Here is a 27932-nt window from a genome sequence, read left to right on the forward strand (position 1 = left end):
TTTCATGTGTTTTCTTTTTTTTCGCAACCGTGTAGCAGGTTGCATATTACTAAACCTACACTTTCTCATACGTTAGAGTAAGAGCATGCCTGTGTTGCCTGTCTGGTGAGCCACAGGCAAACAGGCAAAAGCTGTGTATTATTGGCATAAAGTTAGGTCTGTTATATGCAACTTTATCATCTCTGAAATGGGGTGGTGATGGGTTTGTGGTGATTCGTAGAAAAAGATTTATAATCTATGAACGGAGCTACTGATTCCACTTTTTGCTGAAAACAAGTAAGCAGCTGATAGCTGAATGAATATCAGCAGTTTTGAAGTCCTGAATTTTTAAATCGGACATGTAATTGAGTCAAACACATCAAAATGGTTGTCTTTTATGCTTATATTCCATATGAGCCATTTAATGACATTACATCCTGCTGGACAAAACTCATCTCACAATCCTGTAACAGCTAGCTGCCTAGTAGATAAGTCAAATACCAATATTACTATAATTTTTAACAGTATTACTATAACTAATGTTGTTACAAAAATATTAGTATTAGCATACCTTTTTGTCATCTTTTTGTACATAAAACCTGAAACGCATTGAACACGTAGCATTTAAAAACGGGTATTGCTAAATGAATATGTGTTAAAGTATATCATCGTTAGGAGAGTATTTATATGTGAATAAAAAATTGTTCGTATTTGATTATTACAAATGAAACCTGTGTGAATTTCATGACGCAGATCAACTTCATATGGAATTTGAATTGGGTGTAATCAGTCAATATGCTTTGTATCAAAGCTTCAGGCTGCTGTGGTGTAATGTTGTTGGGGATGTTTTCTTGGCACGCTTTGGGGCCCTAACTGATTATCATTTAAAACCACAACCTACCTGTTTACTTTTGCTGACCATGTCCATCCCTTTATGACCGAAGTGTACCCATCTTCTCATGGTTGCTTCCAGCAGGATAATGCACCATGTCACCAAAACTAATAATAATAATAATCTCAAACTGACCTCCACAGTCACATGATTTCAAGCCGGTAGTGCACCTTTGGGTTATGCAACCGACACATCGTTAGGCAATGATGCTACTATATCAGGAAAGTTTCCAATACCTTACTGAATTTATGTCATAAAGAAGCTCTGAAATTGATAAGTGGCCAACTCTGTACTAGCAAAGTGTACCTAATGAAGTGGCTTTAGGGACATTGTTTTACAATGACCACGATGCGGTGCTTGTCTGTTAACTCGGACCTTATTATCTTGAATGAAGAAACAAACTAATGCTTACTATTCACGAATACATACAAGGTAGTAAATAACTGATGTTTCATTTTTCTGGAAGGACGCGATGCATTGTTGCCACCCACAGTCCAACACTGACCTCTCCTGGTGCTTTCTTGTAGCACGCCACACAATGACATCACTGCGTCCTCGGTTGCTAGGTAATTCTTCCGGAAGGACCAAGCCCGTAACGACGTCCTTTAGTGGTTTTGAGACCTTTCCTTCTTTAAACGTGTCGCTAAAAAATTTTTTAACGTAGTTACTAATCTGTGTACATGCAATTACATTTACATAACAAAGACTTTTATTGTGAAGAGGAGTTTGACTGTGCTGGGCGTTTTCGTCTCTGTCCAGCTTCACGTCGCCGGGATAATTAAAAAGCAGCTTGTTGGCGATTAAAACAGCTAGCATGGAGGTAGCTTTCAGTCGCTAGCTGCTTCTGCTGATGGTGTGTTTCGCTGTGAGTTTAGCTCAGGGACAGTTTGTGGGTATTGCATCACTGACCGGATGATGTCCGCCCAGCCTCTGCGGCAGCATCAGCAGCCCGGGGAGGATTCAGCAGCTTGCTAACAGAGCCAGCCCGGCTAGCTCATGCTGATGACTGGCTGTTTTCCTGGCATTGACTTTCAGGTAGTTCACTGGTGCAAAATGCTTTAGTTTCTTGTAAAAGAATGACATTTTTCAAATATATGTCTATGCATTGGTCCTGTCTGTCTGTGGTGCTTTTCTATGTGTTTACCTGTTGTTGTTTTTTTTGTACTCCACCCTAGTGGGAGGCACCATGTCCGGTAAGGTTAAGTGGGTGACAGATATTGAGAAATCAGTGCTTATCAACAACTTTGAGAAAAGGGAATGGATTCAAGTTACAGAAAACGACGACTGGAATTTCTACTGGTAGGTTTTATATCTACAGCACACCTGCACCTGTCCAGCTTGGATAAATACATTCAATTGGCACATACACAGGCACATAAGTTCTTCCTGCTTATATGATGCAATTACAAGTAAAGGTCCTGCATTAAAAATCATACTTATAAAGTATTCATATGATTAATCTTGACCTCAATAGCGTGTTTAGATTTAAGCAAGGGCGTGCTTTAACTGGTTTACAACAGATATTGTTATGTAGGGTTAGGGTAGGGTTATGTAGGGTTAATAAAAAGTATAGTTATGGTAATCTTACAAATAAAGAGAATAAAATATAAGAAATAGCAGGGGGTCAGTAAGAAAAAAATCAGGAAAGGCTCTTTGATAACTGTCTGCTCCCAGAAGACATTTAAGAGGTGAGAGATCAGTTTTCTTCAGGGAGATCGTTCCAAAGGTTGGGAGGATTATTTGACATGTAGGCTCATGGGCTACTAAGAAGTCAGACGCATAACCAGACAAGAGGTCATAGTGTCACCCTGGACCTCCTCACCTGCATCAACTATTACCATATAATAAAGTTAATGGTGAGATTTTAAAATCTGCCCTCATATCTCCAGAGAGCCAGTGTAATGAGACTGGTACATGTGTCTCTGAGGTTAAAAGAAGAATCTGAAGGACTGTGAGATGATTAAGAGGATATGTAACTGTTTTTATAAAGCTGTCACAAAGAACTGGTATAAACCTGATCCTCTGAGTCTTAAAGGAAGGGAAATCTTTATGATGGAAAGGATGACGTTCTTGCTAAGGTCTGAAGGTCTAAAAGTGGAAGAAATGGATCATCTTTATGGGTGCTGAAGAAGATGTTGCCTTCTTATAAATTAGATGGTTATGGACACTTAGGACAGTATATGATTTGTTTAATTAAATAACATGGATCCTCAGCTATACAGTTCTTTTTGTAAGACTGAAAAACTGAAATTTAGGATCTAGGTTGGCAAATCAGATGCATATTTATCGTGAAAATATCAATTAATATATTTATTAGTGTGATACTCAATGTACCAAGTGTATTTTGAGCGGGTTATTTGTACCCACATGCAGGATGAGCATCCAGACCATCAGGAATGTGTTCAGCGTGGACACTGGTTACCGCCTGTCAGATGACCAGATGGTTAACCACTTCCCCAATCATTATGAGCTGACTAGGAAGGACCTGATGATCAAGAACATCAAACGCTATCGCAAGGAGCTGGAGAAAGAAAGCAGTCCGTTAGCGGAGAAAGACGAGAATGGAAAATACATTTATCTGGGTACATGACTTGCTCCTATTTTGCCTCACAAAACTCAAAGAGGCACACTGTTTTCTTCAATGAAACTGCTTTTTCTCTTTGTGCAGATTTCGTCCCGGTGACGTTCATGCTTCCTGCTGATTATAACCTCTTTGTGGAGGAGTTTCGTAAGAATCCATCCAGCACCTGGATAATGAAGCCCTGCGGGAAGGCCCAGGGGAAAGGCATCTTCCTCATTAACAAGCTGTCCCAGATTAAAAAGTGGTCGAGAGACAGCCGCACCTCAACGTGAGTTATCGTGTGACCAGACAGAAGCAGCAAGAAATATTGTGAGAAATTAGCATATCTCTAAATTTCCCATTACAAAAAGCCTCTATATAACTGTTCCCCTCTTGTTTTGTCAGATAGTCTCATCTAAGGAAGCTACAAAAGTTCTTTCTGGATTTGAACACATGCTAAATCTGTTTTATAGACAATTTCTTTCCTGGTAAATCTAAAATTGTTTGGTCACAGGCTGTCGTGTGCTGATGCCTGGCTGTGTCTTTGCCTCAGGTTTGTAGCAGCATCTAGTGGCAAAGAAGCTTATGTCATCTCTCTGTACATTGACAACCCTCTGCTGATAGGGGGGAAGAAGTTTGACCTGCGTCTTTATGTCCTGGTGACCACATATCGACCCCTGAAATGCTACATGTAAGCCTGTGATACTGTTGATGGGTTTTTTGATCATGTCAAAAACATCAGTATATAGGAGATGTTAAGAGGATTTTTTCCTGTTTTGTTAGTGGTTATTCTCAAACGTGCACACAAAAAACTGTTGTTTAATGCTCTCTCTCTGGCGTTCAACTTTCAGGTACAAGCTGGGCTTCTGCCGGTTCTGCACAGTGAAGTACACACCCAGCACCAGCGAACTGGACAACATGTTTGTGCACCTCACTAACGTGGCCATCCAAAAACATGGGGTAGGTCTGGTGGGGTTCACAGGAAGTAGTATAAAGCTTTTGTGTTAGCAACAGGGGACTTTCTGTTTCTCCATCTCTTGCTAGATCCTCATTGACTTGTAAATGTTCACATTTTATCCAAATCCACAGTCACGGTTTATAACACAGGGTTTCTGTTTGAAAATGCAATGTTTCAACACTTTCAGGAAATGTCACTACTTGGAAAATTGGTAGCTTGCCCATTGTTGAGAATAGTCTGAATTCTGCACATATAGCACATCTATGCACCTGCCTCACCACATTACAGGCAGTCCCTAACATGGCACAGAGTCAGGCCACTTTTAGCTTTCTGGGAGCTGGAGCTCAAACAGTTACTGCTGTATCACATTCTGTTGGAGGGATTCAGCACAGGCCTCTTTAAACTCAGGAAACTCTTTAAGAAAAAGATGTGCAATTTCAGCAGGACATCTCAGTTTTTCTACAAGATAAGAAATGTTGCTGTAGTAAATGTCAGCACACTTCTTAGAGCCTAAATTGTAAGATATACATGTCAAAGTTTCAGAAAAAGTTCTGGTAGCTCACTGCTCATACTATCCTGTAATTATGAAACAATGTTAATGTTAATTCACAGAATTTTCTTTTCTTACTGTGGATCTATCATAAAAAACAGGACTTTCTATAGTGAAACAAGAACTTTTCTGTCATTTAATTGTTTATCTCAATTACTTTAGTGTAGAATAATTGACCATAAAAGACCATAAAACTAGGAAAAGCAGTAAAACTCATGAAAATAAAACAACATTTATGCCCTACTTCATATTTTCCAAAGCTGTCCAGTGGGCCGAATTGGAGTTTGTGGGAGCTGGTTCAGGCCCCCGGGCCTTATGTTTGACACCTCTGCTTTAAATAAACTTCCTGTTTACACAGAATAGTTGAAACTGTTCTCTTGCCAAAACTGAGTGAGAAAACCCAATGGAATGATCTAATCGAGAATGATTTAACATAACTTTATGAAATAGTCCCTGGTTACAGATATTTGTGACTCTTGTAATGTGGTCATTTGTAACTCAAGTTACCACAATCATCAAGATCAACCTTCACTTTCTGTATTTCTGTGTCCAACCTTTATGTCATAAACAGAGTTAATAGTTGAGTGACCATTAGCACTTGCAGCATAAACAGTGTCAGTTGTACACTTGTCGTAAATACTTTGCTTTGACTGATTCTCTGATTGACCAAGAACCTTGGTTAGTCTGGGTTTGTGACAGCAGCTTCCTGTTGCTGAGCAAGTTCCTGATACTCAAGATAAGAAACATTTTGCATAACTTAACGCAAAAACATAACACCCGTGACTTTTGTGCAGCTCCAGACTTTGTCTGCCCCTAGCCCTCAGTGGCACGATGGTTGTATTCTGACTTCTAATCCTGCCTCAGAAGGGTGGCTGGATTCTGACTCATAAGAAGAAGGGAAGAGGGAATGAGGCACCTACTAATAGTCTCTGATCTGTTAACATCTTTTACTGTGCTGAATAACTATATATTTATATGTATAACTTCTTATTTATTGAGACACTCACTGAGCATTTTCAAGTCTAAAAAGTGATATGTGCGTATTTTGTAAAATAAATTTATACAATCATGATTAATTTCTACTTAGACTCTTTACCTTTGATGCAGGATGACTACAACCATGTCCATGGAGGGAAGTGGACGGTCAGTAACCTCCGTTTGTACTTAGAGAGCACCAGAGGAAAGGAGGTGACAAACAGGTTGTTTGACCAGATCCACTGGATCGTGGTGCAGTCACTGAAGGCTGTAGCTGTAAGTTGATGTGATGTTAGTTGTTTGTTTTTTTTAATAATATATTAAGAAGGTGTGTTCCTAATCCATATGATGTTTCGCTCATAGGTGACTCTATTAGGTAAACCTTGATAAGGTCAGGTTGGGCCCCCTTTTGCCTTGAGAACTTCCTTAATTCTTTGTGGCATAGATTTGTCAAACTGTTGGAAACAGCTTGACAAATCTTGCTTCATATTGACATTCTAGCAACAAACTGTTCTTGCAGATCAAACCAACAACCATGCCATGTTCAAAGGCACTTGAACTGAGGGATGACTGTGATGACAGCGGCTATATGTGCAGGCGGGGCCGTGCGCGTGTCATCACACGTCATCTGCCTTACAGGCGTGATTAAAGGTTTCTTCAGCCAGGACACGCGAGGGCGTGATATCCCATTCTTATGTGTTGTACCGAGTGAATCGACTGAAAGGGAACTGTTCTTGCAGATCAAACCAACAACCATGCCATGTTCAAAGGCACTTCCTCATGCTAATGCTCAGTTTGGACTTCAGCAGGTCATCTTGACCCTGTGTTAATGCCTAAATGCATTGAGTTGCTGATTTGAGTTAACACAAAAATCCGAACAGCTGGACCTAATAAAATGGCCTGTGAATGTATTGTTACCTACCACCATATATTCTGCAGATCCTTTTTCAGTTTTCAGGCAACACCAGGAAGTTTAATGGTTTTTTTTTTTCTTATTACAGTTTTCACATGAAGTAACAGTTAATTGTGGAGAGTGCTGCTAAAGTAAACATATTGTCTGTGCATTTTTGCCAGTGTATATTATAAGATTATGATGCATATAAATTTAGTTCTTTAATTTCGCTCTGCAGTAACTTTTTGGCAACTTGGAGGGTTACAGTTCTCACGCAGCTTATCATCACCCTTAGATGTGGTTAGCTAACAGTTCCTAATTTAAACATCTGACAGAAGCTGTTTTCAAGCCACAGCGTTCACCCTGTGTAAAAGTTAATGTCTGATTTGTAACTGCTTAAGCTCAAACATTTTGAAACACACTGTTGCAAAGCCACCTGGTTGTGGTGATGGCTTTTTTGTTTTTAGAACAACTGCACAATCAGCCTAATGCACACTTCCTCTTTCTGCTAAGTGATTGGACTTGCTTCCTGTAAAGCCTCCATACCCGGGCCACTTTGTGTGCCTATAGTTATGACTGATTATTTTTTAACATCCTTCGTTGATGAATCGCTCAGTGCTGCATCAATAAGTTTCCACATAAAAGAATCACTCTTGAGAAGATCCCTCGTGCTAAATCACTCTCTGCTTTTCTGTCTCACAGCCTGTGATGAACAATGACAAGCACTGTTTCGAGTGTTACGGGTATGACATCATTATTGATGACAAGTTGAAGCCATGGCTTATTGAGGTAAGAAGTTTAAAAAAGGAATTAACAATTTAAAAAAGTGTTTTTCTTTACTTATTTTTCTTTCTTTTCTTTTTTTTTTGGCATATTTGAGTCCTTGATTACTTATCGGGGTTGCACAGTAACACCATGTTCCTTTCCTTAGATTGTCGAGTAAATTTGAATGCCCTTGAGGTATGCTTAGATGTGTATTCAAATGTGTGCTGAAGGTCTGCTTTTAACTCATGCAATGCTGCTGACAAGCACTGCTCAAAGGAGAGGGAACTGAGAATTGCCATGCAATACATTCTTTTGTTGTTACGGTATGAGACTTTCATATTTTGACAGCTGTACAATGTGTTGCTAGGTTTTGAGGCTAGGTCTGAGCTATTTCTGTTCACAGACACCATTCTGCTCTATTTTGGGCAAAAACAAGTTGGTTGAAGGGCATAAAGGCTCCTCAGTGAGCAACTTGTGCCACAAACCTACTCAAGACCACGCTCTGTTGTTCATTAATCTTGCAGCTTCCTCTGTTACGCTACGAGGAGCTAAAGTAGGTCTTTGTGTTGCTGCCTTTCACATTGATGATAGAGTAACTGCTCCATCTCGTTCTCTGCACTCATGTAAATCTTCCACAGTGTATCTAATGTTCTAATGTAGCAGCTACACTTCCTGATAAAAGCTTCTCTGTAAAGACAGGAAGAGATTAAAACAATCTGCTCCTACCTGTTTGGATCCCTGGGGTATTATTAAGCACTGCCTATTTGCTGCAAAAGCAGATCCATTTGCGCATGGTGCAACCCCCCCTTTAAATATAAATGTGGTTTTCTTGGTGTGATCCTCAGGTCAACGCCTCTCCCTCGTTGACATCCAGCACAGCCAATGACCGCATCCTTAAGTACAACCTCATCAATGACACCCTCAACATCGTAACACCCAATGGGGATATTCCAGACTGCCGCTGGAATCGGAGTCCGCCTAGAGAGGCCCTGGGCAACTATCAAATCCTGTGAGTGAACATGTCAATCATATTCAGGCCTTAAAGACCAAAATTGTATGAGAACTAATTTTATTTTTAAGCTCCACATTCACAAAGTGTATAGAAATGTGTCAAAGAAAGACAGCAGGGATGTAGACTAATGGCCACTGGGTATGGTTTGTCTGTACAGAATATCTGGCCTTCAAACTACTTTTTGTTCAGGCTATACAGATACAGATATCATCAGTCATGAAAGGATTGTTGCTGTCTTCCTTCGATAGCTCAGGTGGTAGAGCAGAGGACCATAACATGGATGCAACGTCATATCCTTAGATAGTGGATTGGGTTGATGGCGTATCCGTGGCTATCCTCAGTCGCTGGTTCAAGTCCAGCTTGAAGGGAGATGTTAGTGAAATCCTCTTTTTCTCGGATGACTGATCAGTTCATTTACTGCCTAATAGAGCTCTTTTAACTGCTGCCCCTTTTTAGAGAATTGTTTTTGTCATATATTCGTGTAAAGATTTTGCTCTAGTGGAACTACTCCAGTGGGACACTGTGGACTAGCTCCCTTTGGTAGCTCAGCTGGTAGAGCAGAGGACCATAACATGGAAGGCAACGTCATATCCTTAGGTAGTGGATTGGGCTGACGTCGTATCCGTGGCTATCCTCAGTCGCTGGTTCAAGTCCAGCTTGAAGGGAGATGTTTGTGAAATCCTCTTTTCCATAGAGGAGTGTCCATCTACATTGGATTTTACTTTCTAAGTAACTTTGTTACTTCTGTTTTCAGCTCAAATCTGACTCAAACCAGAGGCTTTTAATAGTGTGTGGTGCTCAGCTTATTAATTACAGTCTGACCACTTCTAAATATAGGAAAATACCAGTATATGTACATATATATATGTAGAGAGAGAGAGAGATAAAACTATAGTGTAAATAAATAAATAATTAAGTATAATCTTCTGAACTTGTAAAAAAAGACTGACTTTTTTTCTAAGCGACCTGTTTGATAACCAGTGCTTTGTGGATAAAATAGGTCGTCCTAATAAGAGCTGTGTGTGTGTCTTCCTTCGATAGCTCAGCTGGTAGAGCAGAGGACCATAACATGGATGCAACGTCATATCCTTAGATAGTGGATTGGGCTGACGGTGTATCTGTGGCTATCCTCAGTCGCTGGTTCAAGTCCAGCTTGAAGGGAGATGTGATTGAAATCCTCTTTTTCTCGGATGACTGATCAGTTCATTTACTGCCTAATAGAGCTCTTTTAACTGCTGCCCTTTTTTAGAGAATTGTTTTTGTCATATATTCGTGTAAAGATTTTGCTCTAGTGGAACTACTCCAGTGGGACACTGTGGGCTAGCTCCCTTTGATAGCTCAGCTGATAGAGCAGAGGACCATAACATGGATGCAACGTCATATCCTTAGATAGTGGATTGGGCTGACGGTGTATCTGTGGCTATCCTCAGTTGCTGGTTCAAGTCCAGCTTGAAGGGAGATGTTAGTGAAATCCTCTTTTCCATAGAGGAGTGTCCATCTAAATTGGATTTTACTTTCTTACTTAGTTTTTAGCTCAAATCTGACTCAAACCAGAGGCTTTTAATAGTGTGTGGTGCTCAGTTTAGTAATTAAAGTCAGACCACTTCTAAATATAGGAAAATACCAGTATATGTACATATATATATGTAGAGAGAGAGAGATAAAACTATAGTGTAAATAAATAAATAATTAAGTATAATCTTCTGAACTTGTAATAAAAGACTGACTTTTTTTCTAAGCCACATGTTTGATAACCAGTGCTTTGTGGATAAAATAGGTCGTCCTAATGAACTCTGTGTGTGTGTCTTCCTTCGATAGCTCAGCTGGTAGAGCAGAGGACCATAACATGGATACAACGTCATATCCTTAGATAGTGGATTGGGTTGACGACGTATCCGTGGCTATCCTTAGTCGCTGGTTCAAGTCCAGCTTGAAGGGAGATGTGATTGAAATCCTCTTTTTCTCGGATGACTGATCAGTTCATTTACTGCCTAATAGAGCTCTTTTAACTGCTGCCCTTTTTTAGAGAATTGTTTTTGTCATATATTCGTGTAAAGATTTTGCTCTAGTGGAACTACTCCAGTGGGACACTGTGGGCTAGCTCCCTTTGATAGCTCAGCTGGTAGAGCAGAGGACCACAACATGGATACAACGTCATATCCTTAGGTAGTGGATTGGGCTGACGTCGTATCCGTGGCTATCCTCAGTCGCTGCTTCAAGTCCAGCTTGAAGGGAGATGTTTGTGAAATCCTCTTTTCCATAGAGGAGTGTCCATCTACATTGGATTTTACTTTCTAAGTAACTTTGTTACTTCTGTTTTCAGCTCAAATCTGACTCAAACCAGAGGCTTTTAATAGTGTGTGGTGCTCAGCTTATTAATTACAGTCTGACCACTTCTAAATATAGGAAAATACCAGTATATGTACATATATATATGTAGAGAGAGAGAGAGAGATAAAACTATAGTGTAAATAAATAAATAATTAAGTATAATCTTCTGAACTTGTAATAAAAGACTGACTTTTTTTCTAAGCGACCTGTTTGATAACCAGTGCTTTGTGGATAAAATAGGTCGTCCTAATAAGAGCTGTGTGTGTGTCTTCCTTCGATAGCTCAGCTGGTAGAGCAGAGGACCATAACATGGATACAACGTCATATCCTTAGATAGTGGATTGGGTTGACGACGTATCCGTGGCTATCCTTAGTCGCTGGTTCAAGTCCAGCTTGAAGGGAGATGTTAGTGAAATCCTCTTTTCCATAGAGGAGTGTCCATCTAATTTGGATTTTACTTTCTTACTTAGTTTTTAGCTCAAATCTGACTCAAACCAGAGCCTTTTAATAGTGTGTGGTGCTCAGTTTAGTAATTAAAGTCAGACCACTTCTAAATATAGGAAAATACCAGTATATGTACATATATATATGTAGAGAGAGAGAGATAAAACTATAGTGTACATAAATAAATAATTAAGTATAATCTTCTGAACTTGTAATAAAAGACTGACTTTTTTCCTAAGCCACCTGTTTGATAACCAGTGCTTTGTGGATAAAATAGGTCGTCCTAATGAACGCTGTGTGTGTGTCTTCCTTCGATAGCTCAGCTGGTAGAGCAGAGGACCATAACATGGATGCAACGTCATATCCTTAGATAGTGGATTGGGCTGACGGTGTATCTGTGGCTATCCTCAGTTGCTGGTTCAAGTCCAGCTTGAAGGGAGATGTTAGTGAAATCCTCTTTTCCATAGAGGAGTGTCCATCTAAATTGGATTTTACTTTCTTACTTAGTTTTTAGCTCAAATCTGACTCAAACCAGAGGCTTTTAATAGTGTGTGGTGCTCAGTTTAGTAATTAAAGTCAGACCACTTCTAAATATAGGAAAATACCAGTATATGTACATATATATATGTAGAGAGAGAGAGAGATAAAACTATAGTGTAAATAAATAAATAATTAAGTATAATCTTCTGAACTTGTAATAAAAGACTGACTTTTTTTCTAAGCCACCTGTTTGATAACCAGTGCTTTGTGGATAAAATAGGTCGTCCTAATGAACTCTGTGTGTGTGTCTTCCTTCGATAGCTCAGCTGGTAGAGCAGAGGACCATAACATGGATGCAACGTCATATCCTTAGATAGTGGATTGGGTTGACGATGTATCCGTGGCTATCCTTAGTCGCTGGTTCAAGTCCAGCTTGAAGGGAGATGTGATTGAAATCCTCTTTTTCTCGGATGACTGATCAGTTCATTTACTGCCTAATAGAGCTCTTTTAACTGCTGCCCTTTTTTAGAGAATTGTTTTTGTCATATATTCGTGTAAAGATTTTGCTCTAGTGGAACTACTCCAGTGGGACACTGTGGGCTAGCTCCCTTTGATAGCTCAGCTGGTAGAGCAGAGGACCACAACATGGATACAACGTCATATCCTTAGGTAGTGGATTGGGCTGACGTCGTATCCGTGGCTATCCTCAGTCGCTGGTTCAAGTCCAGCTTGAAGGGAGATGTTTGTGAAATCCTCTTTTCCATAGAGGAGTGTCCATCTACATTGGATTTTACTTTCTAAGTAACTTTGTTACTTCTGTTTTCAGCTCAAATCTGACTCAAACCAGAGGCTTTTAATAGTGTGTGGTGCTCAGCTTATTAATTACAGTCTGACCACTTCTAAATATAGGAAAATACCAGTATATGTACATATATATATGTAGAGAGAGAGAGAGATAAAACTATAGTGTAAATAAATAAATAATTAAGTATAATCTTCTGAACTTGTAATAAAAGACTGACTTTTTTTCTAAGCGACCTGTTTGATAACCAGTGCTTTGTGGATAAAATAGGTCGTCCTAATAAGAGCTGTGTGTGTGTCTTCCTTCGATAGCTCAGCTGATAGAGCAGAGGACCATAACATGGATGCAACGTCATATCCTTAGATAGTGGATTGGGCTGATGGTGTATCCGTGGCTATCCTCAGTTGCTGGTTCAAGTCCAGCTTGAAGGGAGATGTTAGTAAAATCCTCTTTTCCATAGAGGAGTGTCCATCTACATTGGATTTTACTTTCTTACTTAGTTTTTAGCTCAAATCTGACTCAAACCAGAGCCTTTTAATAGTGTGTGGTGCTCAGTTTAGTAATTAAAGTCAGACCACTTCTAAATATAGGAAAATACCAGTATATGTACATATATATATGTAGAGAGAGAGAGAGATAAAACTATAGTGTAAATAAAGAAATAATTAAGTATAATCTTCTGAACTTGTAATAAAAGACTGACTTTTTTTCTAAGCGACCTGTTTGATAACCAGTGCTTTGTGGATAAAATAGGTCGTCCTAATAAGAGCTGTGTGTGTGTCTTCCTTCGATAGCTCAGCTGGTAGAGCAGAGGACCATAACATGGATACAACGTCATATCCTTAGATAGTGGATTGGGTTGACGACGTATCCGTGGCTATCCTCAGTCGCTGGTTCAAGTCCAGCTTGAAGGGAGATTTGATTGAAATCCTCTTTTTCTCGGATGACTGATCAGTTCATTTACTGCCTAATAGAGCTCTTTTAACTGCTGCCCTTTTTTAGAGAATTGTTTTTGTCATATATTCGTGTAAAGATTTTGCTCTAGTGGAACTACTCCAGTGGGACACTGTGGGCTAGCTCCCTTTGATAGCTCAGCTGGTAGAGCAGAGGACCACAACATGGATACAACGTCATATCCTTAGGTAGAGGATTGGGCTGACGTCGTATCCGTGGCTATCCTCAGTCGCTGGTTCAAGTCCAGCTTGAAGGGAGATGTTTGTGAAATCCTCTTTTCCATAGAGGAGTGTCCATCTACATTGGATTTTACTTTCTAAGTAACTTTGTTACTTCAGTTTTCAGCTCAAATCTGACTCAAACCAGAGGCTTTTAATAGTGTGTGGTGCTCAGCTTATTAATTACAGTCTGACCACTTCTAAATATAGGAAAATACCAGTATATGTACATATATATATGTAGAGAGAGAGAGAGAGATAAAACTATAGTGTAAATAAATAAATAATTAAGTATAATCTTCTGAACTTGTAATAAAAGACTGACTTTTTTTCTAAGCGACCTGTTTGATAACCAGTGCTTTGTGGATAAAATAGGTCGTCCTAATAAGAGCTGTGTGTGTGTCTTCCTTCGATAGCTCAGCTGGTAGAGCAGAGGACCATAACATGGATGCAACGTCATATCCTTAGATAGTGGATTGGGTTGACGACGTATCCGTGGCTATCCTTAGTCGCTGGTTCAAGTCCAGCTTGAAGGGAGATGTTAGTGAAATCCTCTTTTCCATAGAGGAGTGTCCATCTAATTTGGATTTTACTTTCTTACTTAGTTTTTAGCTCAAATCTGACTCAAACCAGAGCCTTTTAATAGTGTGTGGTGCTCAGTTTAGTAATTAAAGTCAGACCACTTCTAAATATAGGAAAATACCAGTATATGTACATATATATATGTAGAGAGAGAGAGATAAAACTATAGTGTACATAAATAAATAATTAAGTATAATCTTCTGAACTTGTAATAAAAGACTGACTTTTTTCCTAAGCCACCTGTTTGATAACCAGTGCTTTGTGGATAAAATAGGTCGTCCTAATGAACGCTGTGTGTGTGTCTTCCTTCGATAGCTCAGCTGGTAGAGCAGAGGACCATAACATGGATGCAACGTCATATCCTTAGATAGTGGATTGGGCTGACGGTGTATCTGTGGCTATCCTCAGTTGCTGGTTCAAGTCCAGCTTGAAGGGAGATGTTAGTGAAATCCTCTTTTCCATAGAGGAGTGTCCATCTAAATTGGATTTTACTTTCTTACTTAGTTTTTAGCTCAAATCTGACTCAAACCAGAGGCTTTTAATAGTGTGTGGTGCTCAGTTTAGTAATTAAAGTCAGACCACTTCTAAATATAGGAAAATACCAGTATATGTACATATATATATGTAGAGAGAGAGAGAGATAAAACTATAGTGTAAATAAATAAATAATTAAGTATAATCTTCTGAACTTGTAATAAAAGACTGACTTTTTTTCTAAGCCACCTGTTTGATAACCAGTGCTTTGTGGATAAAATAGGTCGTCCTAATGAACTCTGTGTGTGTGTCTTCCTTCGATAGCTCAGCTGGTAGAGCAGAGGACCATAACATGGATGCAACGTCATATCCTTAGATAGTGGATTGGGTTGACGACGTATCCGTGGCTATCCTTAGTCGCTGGTTCAAGTCCAGCTTGAAGGGAGATGTGATTGAAATCCTCTTTTTCTCGGATGACTGATCAGTTCATTTACTGCCTAATAGAGCTCTTTTAACTGCTGCCCTTTTTTAGAGAATTGTTTTTGTCATATATTCGTGTAAAGATTTTGCTCTAGTGGAACTACTCCAGTGGGACACTGTGGGCTAGCTCCCTTTGGTAGCTCAGCTGGTAGAGCAGAGGACCACAACATGAATACAACGTCATATCCTTAGGTAGTGGATTGGGCTGACGTCGTATCCGTGGCTATCCTTAGTCGCTGGTTCAAGTCCAGCTTGAAGGGAGATGTTTGTGAAATCCTCTTTTCCATAGAGGAGTGTCCATCTACATTGGATTTTACTTTCTAAGTAACTTTGTTACTTCTGTTTTCAGCTCAAATCTGACTCAAACCAGAGGCTTTTAATAGTGTGTGGTGCTCAGCTTATTAATTACAGTCTGACCACTTCTAAATATAGGAAAATACCAGTATATGTACATATATATATGTAGAGAGAGAGAGAGATAAAACTATAGTGTAAATAAATAAATAATTAAGTATAATCTTCTGAACTTGTAATAAAAGACTGACTTTTTTTCTAAGCGACCTGTTTGATAACCAGTGCTTTGTGGATAAAATAGGTCGTCCTAATAAGAGCTGTGTGTGTGTCTTCCTTCGATAGCTCAGCTGATAGAGCAGAGGACCATAACATGGATGCAACGTCATATCCTTAGATAGTGGATTGGGCTGACGGTGTATCCGTGGCTATCCTCAGTTGCTGGTTCAAGTCCAGCTTGAAGGGAGATGTTAGTAAAATCCTCTTTTCCATAGAGGAGTGTCCATCTACATTGGATTTTACTTTCTTACTTAGTTTTTAGCTCAAATCTGACTCAAACCAGAGCCTTTTAATAGTGTGTGGTGCTCAGTTTAGTAATTAAAGTCAGACCACTTCTAAATATAGGAAAATACCAGTATATGTACATATATATATGTAGAGAGAGAGAGAGATAAAACTATAGTGTAAATAAATAAATAATTAAGTATAATCTTCTGAACTTGTAATAAAAGACTGACTTTTTTTCTAAGCGACCTGTTTGATAACCAGTGCTTTGTGGATAAAATAGGTCGTCCTAATAAGAGCTGTGTGTGTGTCTTCCTTCGATAGCTCAGCTGGTAGAGCAGAGGACCATAACATGGATACAACGTCATATCCTTAGATAGTGGATTGGGTTGACGACGTATCCGTGGCTATCCTCAGTCGCTGGTTCAAGTCCAGCTTGAAGGGAGATTTGATTGAAATCCTCTTTTTCTCGGATGACTGATCAGTTCATTTACTGCCTAATAGAGCTCTTTTAACTGCTGCCCTTTTTTAGAGAATTGTTTTTGTCATATATTCGTGTAAAGATTTTGCTCTAGTGGAACTACTCCAGTGGGACACTGTGGGCTAGCTCCCTTTGATAGCTCAGCTGGTAGAGCAGAGGACCACAACATGGATACAACGTCATATCCTTAGGTAGAGGATTGGGCTGACGTCGTATCCGTGGCTATCCTCAGTCGCTGGTTCAAGTCCAGCTTGAAGGGAGATGTTTGTGAAATCCTCTTTTCCATAGAGGAGTGTCCATCTACATTGGATTTTACTTTCTAAGTAACTTTGTTACTTCAGTTTTCAGCTCAAATCTGACTCAAACCAGAGGCTTTTAATAGTGTGTGGTGCTCAGCTTATTAATTACAGTCTGACCACTTCTAAATATAGGAAAATACCAGTATATGTACATATATATATGTAGAGAGAGAGAGAGAGATAAAACTATAGTGTAAATAAATAAATAATTAAGTATAATCTTCTGAACTTGTAATAAAAGACTGACTTTTTTTCTAAGCGACCTGTTTGATAACCAGTGCTTTGTGGATAAAATAGGTCGTCCTAATAAGAGCTGTGTGTGTGTCTTCCTTCGATAGCTCAGCTGGTAGAGCAGAGGACCATAACATGGATACAACGTCATATCCTTAGATAGTGGATTGGGTTGACGACGTATCCGTGGCTATCCTTAGTCGCTGGTTCAAGTCCAGCTTGAAGGGAGATGTTAGTGAAATCCTCTTTTCCATAGAGGAGTGTCCATCTAATTTGGATTTTACTTTCTTACTTAGTTTTTAGCTCAAATCTGACTCAAACCAGAGCCTTTTAATAGTGTGTGGTGCTCAGTTTAGTAATTAAAGTCAGACCACTTCTAAATATAGGAAAATACCAGTATATGTACATATATATATGTAGAGAGAGAGAGATAAAACTATAGTGTAAATAAATAAATAATTAAGTATAATCTTCTGAACTTGTAATAAAAGACTGACTTTTTTCCTAAGCCACCTGTTTGATAACCAGTGCTTTGTGGATAAAATAGGTCGTCCTAATGAACGCTGTGTGTGTGTCTTCCTTCGATAGCTCAGCTGGTAGAGCAGAGGACCATAACATGGATGCAACGTCATATCCTTAGATAGTGGATTGGGCTGACGGTGTATCTGTGGCTATCCTCAGTCGCTGGTTCAAGTCCAGCTTGAAGGGAGATGTTTGTGAAATCCTCTTTTCCATAGAGGAGTGTCCATCTACATTGGATTTTACTTTCTAAGTAACTTTGTTACTTCTGTTTTCAGCTCAAATCTGACTCAAACCAGAGGCTTTTAATAGTGTGTGGTGCTCAGCTTATTAATTACAGTCTGACCACTTCTAAATATAGGAAAATACCAGTATATGTACATATATATATGTAGAGAGAGAGAGAGATAAAACTATAGTGTAAATAAATAAATAATTAAGTATAATCTTCTGAACTTGTAATAAAAGACTGACTTTTTTTCTAAGCGACCTGTTTGATAACCAGTGCTTTGTGGATAAAATAGGTCGTCCTAATAAGAGCTGTGTGTGTGTCTTCCTTTGATAGCTCAGCTGGTAGAGCAGAGGACCATAACATGGATACAACGTCATATCCTTAGATAGTGGATTGGGTTGACGACGTATCCGTGGCTATCCTTAGTCGCTGGTTCAAGTCCAGTTTGAAGGGAGATGTTAGTGAAATCCTCTTTTCCATAGAGGAGTGTCCATCTACATTGGATTTTACTTTCTAAGTAACTTTGTTACTTCTGTTTTCAGCTCAAATCTGACTCAAACCAGAGGCTTTTAATAGTGTGTGGTGCTCAGCTTATTAATTACAGTCTGACCACTTCTAAATATAGGAAAATACCAGTATATGTACATATATATATGTAGAGAGAGAGAGAGATAAAACTATAGTGTAAATAAATAAATAATTAAGTATAATCTTCTGAACTTGTAATAAAAGACTGACTTTTTTTCTAAGCGACCTGTTTGATAACCAGTGCTTTGTGGATAAAATAGGTCGTCCTAATAAGAGCTGTGTGTGTGTCTTCCTTTGATAGCTCAGCTGGTAGAGCAGAGGACCATAACATGGATACAACGTCATATCCTTAGATAGTGGATTGGGTTGACGACGTATCCGTGGCTATCCTTAGTCGCTGGTTCAAGTCCAGTTTGAAGGGAGATGTTAGTGAAATCCTCTTTTCCATAGAGGAGTGTCCATCTAAATTGGATTTTACTTTCTTACTTAGTTTTTAGCTCAAATCTGACTCAAACCAGAGGCTTTTAATAGTGTGTGGTGCTCAGTTTAGTAATTAAAGTCAGACCACTTCTAAATATAGGAAAATACCAGTATATGTACATATATATATGTAGAGAGAGAGAGATAAAACTATAGTGTACATAAATAAATAATTAAGTATAATCTTCTGAACTTGTAATAAAAGACTGACTTTTTTTCTAAGCGACCTGTTTGATAACCAGTGCTTTGTGGATAAAATAGGTCGTCCTAATGAACGCTGTGTGTGTGTCTTCCTTCGATAGCTCAGCTGGTAGAGCAGAGGACCATAACATGGATGCAACGTCATATCCTTAGATAGTGGATTGGGCTGACGGTGTATCTGTGGCTATCCTCAGTCGCTGGTTCAAGTCCAGCTTGAAGGGAGATGTGATTGAAATCCTCTTTTTCTCAGATGACTGATCAGTTCATTTACTGCCTAATAGAGCTCTTTTAACTGCTGCCCTTTTTTAGAGAATTGTTTTTGTCATATATTCGTGTAAAGATTTTGCTCTAGTGGAACTACTCCAGTGGGACACTGTGGGCTAGCTCCCTTTGATAGCTCAGCTGGTAGAGCAGAGGACCACAACATGGATACAACGTCATATCCTTAGGTAGTGGATTGGGCTGACGTCGTATCCGTGGCTATCCTTAGTCGCTGGTTCAAGTCCAGCTTGAAGGGAGATGTTTGTGAAATCCTCTTTTCCATAGAGGAGTGTCCATCTACATTGGATTTTACTTTCTAAGTAACTTTGTTACTTCAGTTTTCAGCTCAAATATGACTCAAACCAGAGGCTTTTAATAGTGTGTGGTGCTCAGCTTATTAATTACAGTCTGACCACTTCTAAATATAGGAAAATACCAGTATATGTACATATATATATTTAGAGAGAGAGAGATATAAAACTATAGTGTACATAAATAAATAATTAAGTATAATCTTCTGAACTTGTAATAAAAGACTGACTTTTTTTCTAAGCCACCTGTTTGATAACCAGTGCTTTATGGATAAAATAGGTCGTCCTAATGAACTCTGTGTGTGTGTCTTCCTTCGATAGCTCAGCTGGTAGAGCAGAGGACCATAACATGGATACAACGTCATATCCTTAGATAGTGGATTGGGTTGACGACGTATCCGTGGCTATCCTTAGTCGCTGGTTCAAGTCCAGCTTGAAGGGAGATGTTAGTGAAATCCTCTTTTCCATAGAGGAGTGTCCATCTAATTTGGATTTTACTTTCTTACTTAGTTTTTAGCTCAAATCTGACTCAAACCAGAGCCTTTTAATAGTGTGTGGTGCTCAGTTTAGTAATTAAAGTCAGACCACTTCTAAATATAGGAAAATACCAGTATATGTACATATATATATGTAGAGAGAGAGAGATAAAACTATAGTGTAAATAAATAAATAATTAAGTATAATCTTCTGAACTTGTAATAAAAGACTGACTTTTTTCCTAAGCCACCTGTTTGATAACCAGTGCTTTGTGGATAAAATAGGTCGTCCTAATGAACGCTGTGTGTGTGTCTTCCTTCGATAGCTCAGCTGGTAGAGCAGAGGACCATAACATGGATGCAACGTCATATCCTTAGATAGTGGATTGGGCTGACGGTGTATCTGTGGCTATCCTCAGTCGCTGGTTCAAGTCCAGCTTGAAGGGAGATGTTTGTGAAATCCTCTTTTCCATAGAGGAGTGTCCATCTACATTGGATTTTACTTTCTAAGTAACTTTGTTACTTCTGTTTTCAGCTCAAATCTCACTCAAACCAGAGGCTTTTAATAGTGTGTGGTGCTCAGCTTATTAATTACAGTCTGACCACTTCTAAATATAGGAAAATACCAGTATATGTACATATATATATGTAGAGAGAGAGAGAGATAAAACTATAGTGTAAATAAATAAATAATTAAGTATAATCTTCTGAACTTGTAATAAAAGACTGACTTTTTTTCTAAGCGACCTGTTTGATAACCAGTGCTTTGTGGATAAAATAGGTCGTCCTAATAAGAGCTGTGTGTGTGTCTTCCTTTGATAGCTCAGCTGGTAGAGCAGAGGACCATAACATGGATACAACGTCATATCCTTAGATAGTGGATTGGGTTGACGACGTATCCGTGGCTATCCTTAGTCGCTGGTTCAAGTCCAGCTTGAAGGGAGATGTTAGTGAAATCCTCTTTTCCATAGAGGAGTGTCCATCTAAATTGGATTTTACTTTCTTACTTAGTTTTTAGCTCAAATCTGACTCAAACCAGAGGCTTTTAATAGTGTGTGGTGCTCAGTTTAGTAATTAAAGTCAGACCACTTCTAAATATAGGAAAATACCAGTATATGTACATATATATATGTAGAGAGAGAGAGATAAAACTATAGTGTACATAAATAAATAATTAAGTATAATCTTCTGAACTTGTAATAAAAGACTGACTTTTTTTCTAAGCGACCTGTTTGATAACCAGTGCTTTGTGGATAAAATAGGTCGTCCTAATGAACTCTGTGTGTGTGTCTTCCTTCGATAGCTCAGCTGGTAGAGCAGAGGACCATAACATGGATGCAACGTCATATCCTTAGATAGTGGATTGGGCTGACGGTGTATCTGTGGCTATCCTCAGTCGCTGGTTCAAGTCCAGCTTGAAGGGAGATGTGATTGAAATCCTCTTTTTCTCGGATGACTGATCAGTTCATTTACTGCCTAATAGAGCTCTTTTAACTGCTGCCCTTTTTTAGAGAATTGTTTTTGTCATATATTCGTGTAAAGATTTTGCTCTAGTGGAACTACTCCAGTGGGACACTGTGGGCTAGCTCCCTTTGATAGCTCAGCTGGTAGAGCAGAGGACCACAACATGGATACAACGTCATATCCTTAGGTAGTGGATTGGGCTGACGTCGTATCCGTGGCTATCCTTAGTCGCTGGTTCAAGTCCAGCTTGAAGGGAGATGTTTGTGAAATCCTCTTTTCCATAGAGGAGTGTCCATCTAAATTGGATTTTACTTTCTAAGTAACTTTGTTACTTCAGTTTTCAGCTCAAATATGACTCAAACCAGAGGCTTTTAATAGTGTGTGGTGCTCAGCTTATTAATTACAGTCTGACCACTTCTAAATATAGGAAAATACCAGTATATGTACATATATATATTTAGAGAGAGAGAGATATAAAACTATAGTGTACATAAATAAATAATTAAGTATAATCTTCTGAACTTGTAATAAAAGACTGACTTTTTTCCTAAGCCACCTGTTTGATAACCAGTGCTTTGTGGATAAAATAGGTCGTCCTAATGAACGCTGTGTGTGTGTCTTCCTTCGATAGCTCAGCTGGTAGAGCAGAGGACCATAACATGGATGCAACGTCATATCCTTAGATAGTGGATTGGGCTGACGGTGTATCTGTGGCTATCCTCAGTCGCTGGTTCAAGTCCAGCTTGAAGGGAGATGTGATTGAAATCCTCTTTTTCTCGGATGACTGATCAGTTCATTTACTGCCTAATAGAGCTCTTTTAACTGCTGCCCTTTTTTAGAGAATTGTTTTTGTCATATATTCGTGTAAAGATTTTGCTCTAGTGGAACTACTCCAGTGGGACACTGTGGGCTAGCTCCCTTTGATAGCTCAGCTGGTAGAGCAGAGGACCACAACATGGATACAACGTCATATCCTTAGGTAGTGGATTGGCCTGACGTCGTATCCGTGGCTATCCTTAGTCGCTGGTTCAAGTCCAGCTTGAAGGGAGATGTTTGTGAAATCCTCTTTTCCATAGAGGAGTGTCCATCTAAATTGGATTTTACTTTCTAAGTAACTTTGTTACTTCAGTTTTCAGCTCAAATATGACTCAAACCAGAGGCTTTTAATAGTGTGTGGTGCTCAGCTTATTAATTACAGTCTGACCACTTCTAAATATAGGAAAATACCAGTATATGTACATATATATATGTAGAGAGAGAGAGATATAAAACTATAGTGTACATAAATAAATAATTAAGTATAATCTTCTGAACTTGTAATAAAAGACTGACTTTTTTTCTAAGCCACCTGTTTGATAACCAGTGCTTTATGGATAAAATAGGTCGTCCTAATGAACGCTGTGTGTGTGTCTTCCTTCGATAGCTCAGCTGGTAGAGCAGAGGACCATAACATGGATACAACGTCATATCCTTAGATAGTGGATTGGGCTGACGGTGTATCTGTGGCTATCCTCAGTCGCTGGTTCAAGTCCAGCTTGAAGGGAGATGTTAGAGAAATCCTCTTTTCCATAGAGGAGTGTCCATCTAAATTGGATTTTACTTTCTTACTTAGTTTTTAGCTCAAATCTGACTCAAACCAGAGGCTTTTAATAGTGTGTGGTGCTCAGTTTAGTAATTAAAGTCAGACCACTTCTAAATATAGGAAAATACCAGTATATGTACATATATATATGTAGAGAGAGAGAGATAAAACTATAGTGTACATAAATAAATAATTAAGTATAATCTTCTGAACTTGTAATAAAAGACTGACTTTTTTCCTAAGCCACCTGTTTGATAACCAGTGCTTTGTGGATAAAATAGGTCGTCCTAATGAACGCTGTGTGTGTGTCTTCCTTCGATAGCTCAGCTGGTAGAGCAGCGGACCATAACATGGATGCAACGTCATATCCTTAGATAGTGGATTGGGCTGACGGTGTATCTGTGGCTATCCTCAGTCGCTGGTTCAAGTCCAGCTTGAAGGGAGATGTTAGTGAAATCCTCTTTTTCTCGGATGACTGATCAGTTCATTTACTGCCTAATAGAGCTCTTTTAACTGCTGCCCTTTTTAGAGAATAGTTTTTGTCATATATTCGTGTAAAGATTTTGCTCTAGTGGAACTACTCCAGTGGGACACTGTGGGCTAGCTCCCTTTGATAGTTCAGCTGGTAGAGCAGAGGACCATAACATGGATACAACGTCATATCCTTAGATAGTGGTTTGGGTTGACGACGTATCCGTGACTATCCTCAGTCGCTGGTTCAAGTCCAGCTTGAAGGGAGATGTTTGTGAAATCCTCTTTTCCATAGAGGAGTGTCCATCTCTTTTTCTCGGATCACTGATCAGTTCATTTACTGCCTAATAGAGCCCTTTTAACTGCTGCCCTTTTTAGAGAATTGTGCTTGTCATATATTCGTGTAAAGATTTTGCTCTAGTGGAACTCCTCCAGTGGGACACTGTGGACTGGCTTCCTTCGATAGCTCTCTTGGTAGAGCGCTGGACTAACATGGGAAGCTTTAGGTCACTGGTTTAAACCTGCATCAAAGGAGGCTGTTGATTTAACTAATGGATATCTAGATAGATGTTTACATGAATGTTAACTCCATATTTCACTCTTTGGTATTAAATATTTATTTAACAGAATGTATTTGCACACCTTGAATCCCATTACATAAGCAGAACTCCACTGGAATATCTGTTTGGTACTGCTTAACTAGTCAACATACTGTATGCAGCATTGAGCCCATAGCTTATACTCATTAACTACTTGTTATGTGTAGTTAATACATATAATTAACACACATATTAACACATGATTTTGTAGTCAATCATGAATGTTGGTGACTTTTGATGGACCAGTGTTTGTGAATAAAATAGGTCGTCCTAATGAGCTATGTGTGTGTGGCTTACTTCAATAGCTCAGTTGGTAGACCAGAGGACCATAACATGGTTATTAAGTCATAATCTTAGGTAGTAGATTATGCTGGCGTTGTATCCTTAGTTGCTGGTTCAAATCCAGCTCGAAGGAAAATGTTAGCAAAGCCGTGAAATTTTCTTTTCAGTTCCACTACTGTGATTTTTAACTACTGAACTTTTTGCTGAATCGTGCTTATCATATAATCATGTTAAGATGTTGTTTTAGTGCGACTACTTCAGTGGGGCATTGCACAGGGTTTGCCTTCGTTAGCTCAGTTGGTATTATGCAGGACTGTAGTGGGTTACTTGTAAATTTTTACGCAACTGGTTAAAGTCTTGCTTGAAGGAACCCTTTTTGTTATTATTAACTAGTCAAGACACGGTTTACTGCAATAAGCCTATACTACTACTCCTGACACACCACAACATCAAGCCCACTCAAAATAATTTCTTCCCATGAATTCCTGTGAACCAGTGGAAAATACCAGCTTTATGTCTTTATATGTCTGAATTTCTTCCATTTTTTTCATTACAAATTTCACAAGAGCATTTTAGAAGTGGAGGTTTACTCCGTATAAGGTCTTTTATTTTGAAAGCTGAGCAGCTTCTTTATTCTGTTCCTGTGTCTGACTTTCTGCCCTCTTCTTCTGCTCTGCAGTTATCTGTAAAAAACAAAACAAAACCAAAAAACAGTATCAGTGTCTGGGCTTGTCAAACATAATAAGACCAAATAAACCAAACTTAAGAAGGTAATTATGCCAGTTTTGAACCTATGGAATTTATCTAAACACTCACTACAATCCTCTGCTCTTCCAGCTGAGCCATCAGAGTGATGCTGCATAGAGTTTCAAATACAGCTGTTGTGCACAATACGGGGGTGTTGTTTCAGGAAATCCCTTTGCTTACACATTCACTGAACATCCACTGTTTCTGTGTCATCAGGTATGACGAAGAGCAGGCGCAGAGCGAGAATGCTGAGCGTGACCTGCGGAGCCGTTCCGGTCAGTCACTTGGGTCAAAGGGCACCAAGGGGAGTGCAGGCGTTCGCCCTACTGCCGCCACCTGGAAGTGAAGCGATAATTTTTCCCTAAAATTTGCTTCCTGTACAACACTCCAGGGACCTTCTGTGGTGAACCACTTGGACTTCTTTTTTTTTTTAGCACATTGGACAGATGCTCCCTCCGTCCAGATTTCACTGACTGTGGCACAGGGAGCAATGGCACTGCTGCTCAGTGGAGAAAAATCAGCTATGTGCTCACATTGAGAAGGTTGAAAAGCTTGTGTTTGTCACTGTTTATATGAATGTAAAACAAAATAAGTGGAACTGACAGTGCTCTGACAGGTTTAAGGTCAAATCAAGTAGGTCAAATATCACATACAGCAGCGGTTTCCACAATTAAGACAAGTGCTGATGAAATCTTCGGAGATGGACATGAAGGATTACTATGCATGACATTGGATTGCTGACACTTTAACTTGACCTTCCACACCGGTGCTAATGAGAACATACACTGTATGGTAATGAAGTGGTATAAAGTTATCAAATAGAAGTGATTTAAAGATTTAATTTATTAAAAGGCAGTCGATAGGCAGAATTAGCAGTACTAAATGTTAACAGACTTTATTAATTTTTTGTACGTTCATTATCAGTATGTTTTGCGGGGTTTTGATGATTGTATTCCTCTTGCACTTTATTTCTTTACATGTGCTTTAAAAAGTATGTCTCATTTCGAGTCTGACCCGTTGTCACATCTGCTGAAAATTTAAATGCTAATTATATGTGTTGGGATGTTTTCTTATTGCCTGCTCATTTCCTTCAACTACTAAAAAACTGAAACACTGATGAAGAGTTATCGTCCGTCTTTCTGATAACTGGATTTGGGGCTAAATGATATTGGCGACAAGCTGAGAAATAAATCTTGGTCTTTTAAAATAAAGTTACAAAACTCCCTCTTACCTTACTGATTCTGTTTTGGGCTGCTGCTAACATTTTTTCTGTAATTTTTTACTTTTTCCATGAATTCACTAATGACTTTGCCTGTGAAATGATATAAGATGTATTAAAATGAATTACAGAAGGTGTAACTTGAAAAGGTTTTCAAAAGTTCTGCATTTATTACTACTTCCACTTCTAATTCAAGCCAACAATCAGGAGTATTATCCATGATCATTTTCTCCAAATAGCAACGAAAAGACAGTGAAAGGGTTTAGAGAATAGTGTCTGCCATCAAATTGTGATTAAACAAGGTTGAAACAGTATGATTCAGCTCTGTCCTGACACAGTGTCCTTTGTGCTGTTTTCTGTGTAATTAAATGCTGCTTTTCTTTAGTTGCATTATTTGTGCGGAGTCATGATTTGAAATAACAAGCTGTGTAAAAAAGTACATCTTTCTTTACTTTACTAAATTCATTCTGTTTAAATAAAAAGCTGTCAGGTTACTGTTAGGGGGTGGGTTGTAGTCTTTGTTGAAAATAAATGTGTAATCTAGAGAATAATCAGAGGTCAAGCCTTCAAAAAGCCTAAGACCTATATGTTCTTGCTGTTGCCACAGCAGCAAAGCAGGTCTCTGCATGGTACTGTTTTTTGGTTATCAGCAGGTTGTCAAGTGGTGTAAGCTGTACATGCTGTGGCCTGTGATTTCTGACTGAAGTCCCCAAAGTAAACACTCTGTTTTTACGAACCAAATTTAAATTTAGAAACCAAATTTACTGGGAGGTTAGGTTCCCACGGCTGCTTGTCTTTAACCCCTTTACAAACTTTTGTGAACAATACATGAACAGAAACTCCTTTAAATGTTTTTTGCTTTTATATTTCAATAAAATATCGTACTGTTGATGCGCTGATAAACAGTTATGGTTGCAATTTGTCAATTTGTGTGTATTGACCCTTCAACAATAAGAGCAGTCAGTTTATTTGCATGTCATATGTCATCTGCTGGTGTGAAAGAAATCTATTGTTCATTGGAAAGTGACCATTGCACATCTCTGTTAATCATATCTTAGCTCAAGTTACAGAATTAGTCAATGGGCTTTACATGTGTTATTTTGGTGGAAGCACAAGGCGGTTATAACTTCCTATTTCTGAAAAGCCATCTGTGGTTGTTTATTTTTTTTAATCATCTTTCATTGATAATATTTTCTCACGGATTCATTATCTGAATAAATATTTGTAAGAGGATGAAAAAAACATGCCTCCTCCGATTCCACAGTGTACTTTCTGATTTTCAGAGGAGAATTTGTGTCATTCTGTTGCTGATTCATTTTAATAAAAAAACAACAACATGGATATCGTCAGCAGCGATACATAGGAACAGAGGCCAGCAGCACCCAGTTCTCATATCTGGTGAGATT

General features: G+C 38.9%; 1 protein-coding gene across 1 annotated transcript; it reads left to right on the forward strand.

The window, feature by feature from the left end:
* The first annotated feature begins 1385 nt into the window (after nt 1-1385).
* ttll1 (tubulin tyrosine ligase-like family, member 1) lies at nt 1386-27730 on the forward strand. Its single transcript, XM_082511026.1, has 10 exons — nt 1386-1906; nt 2047-2170; nt 3245-3453; nt 3540-3720; nt 3985-4122; nt 4283-4391; nt 6047-6190; nt 7509-7595; nt 8417-8580; nt 25524-27730. The coding sequence occupies exons 2-10, from the start codon at nt 2058-2060 to the stop codon at nt 25651-25653; spliced, it is 1275 nt and encodes a 424-aa protein (XP_082367152.1). The 5' UTR covers nt 1386-1906; nt 2047-2057; the 3' UTR covers nt 25654-27730.
* Nucleotides 27731-27932: the final 202 nt, after the last annotated feature.

Source organism: Aulonocara stuartgranti, assembly GCF_965226115.1.
Source record: "Aulonocara stuartgranti genome assembly, chromosome: 17".
NCBI classification, from domain to species: Eukaryota; Metazoa; Chordata; class Actinopteri; order Cichliformes; family Cichlidae; genus Aulonocara; species Aulonocara stuartgranti.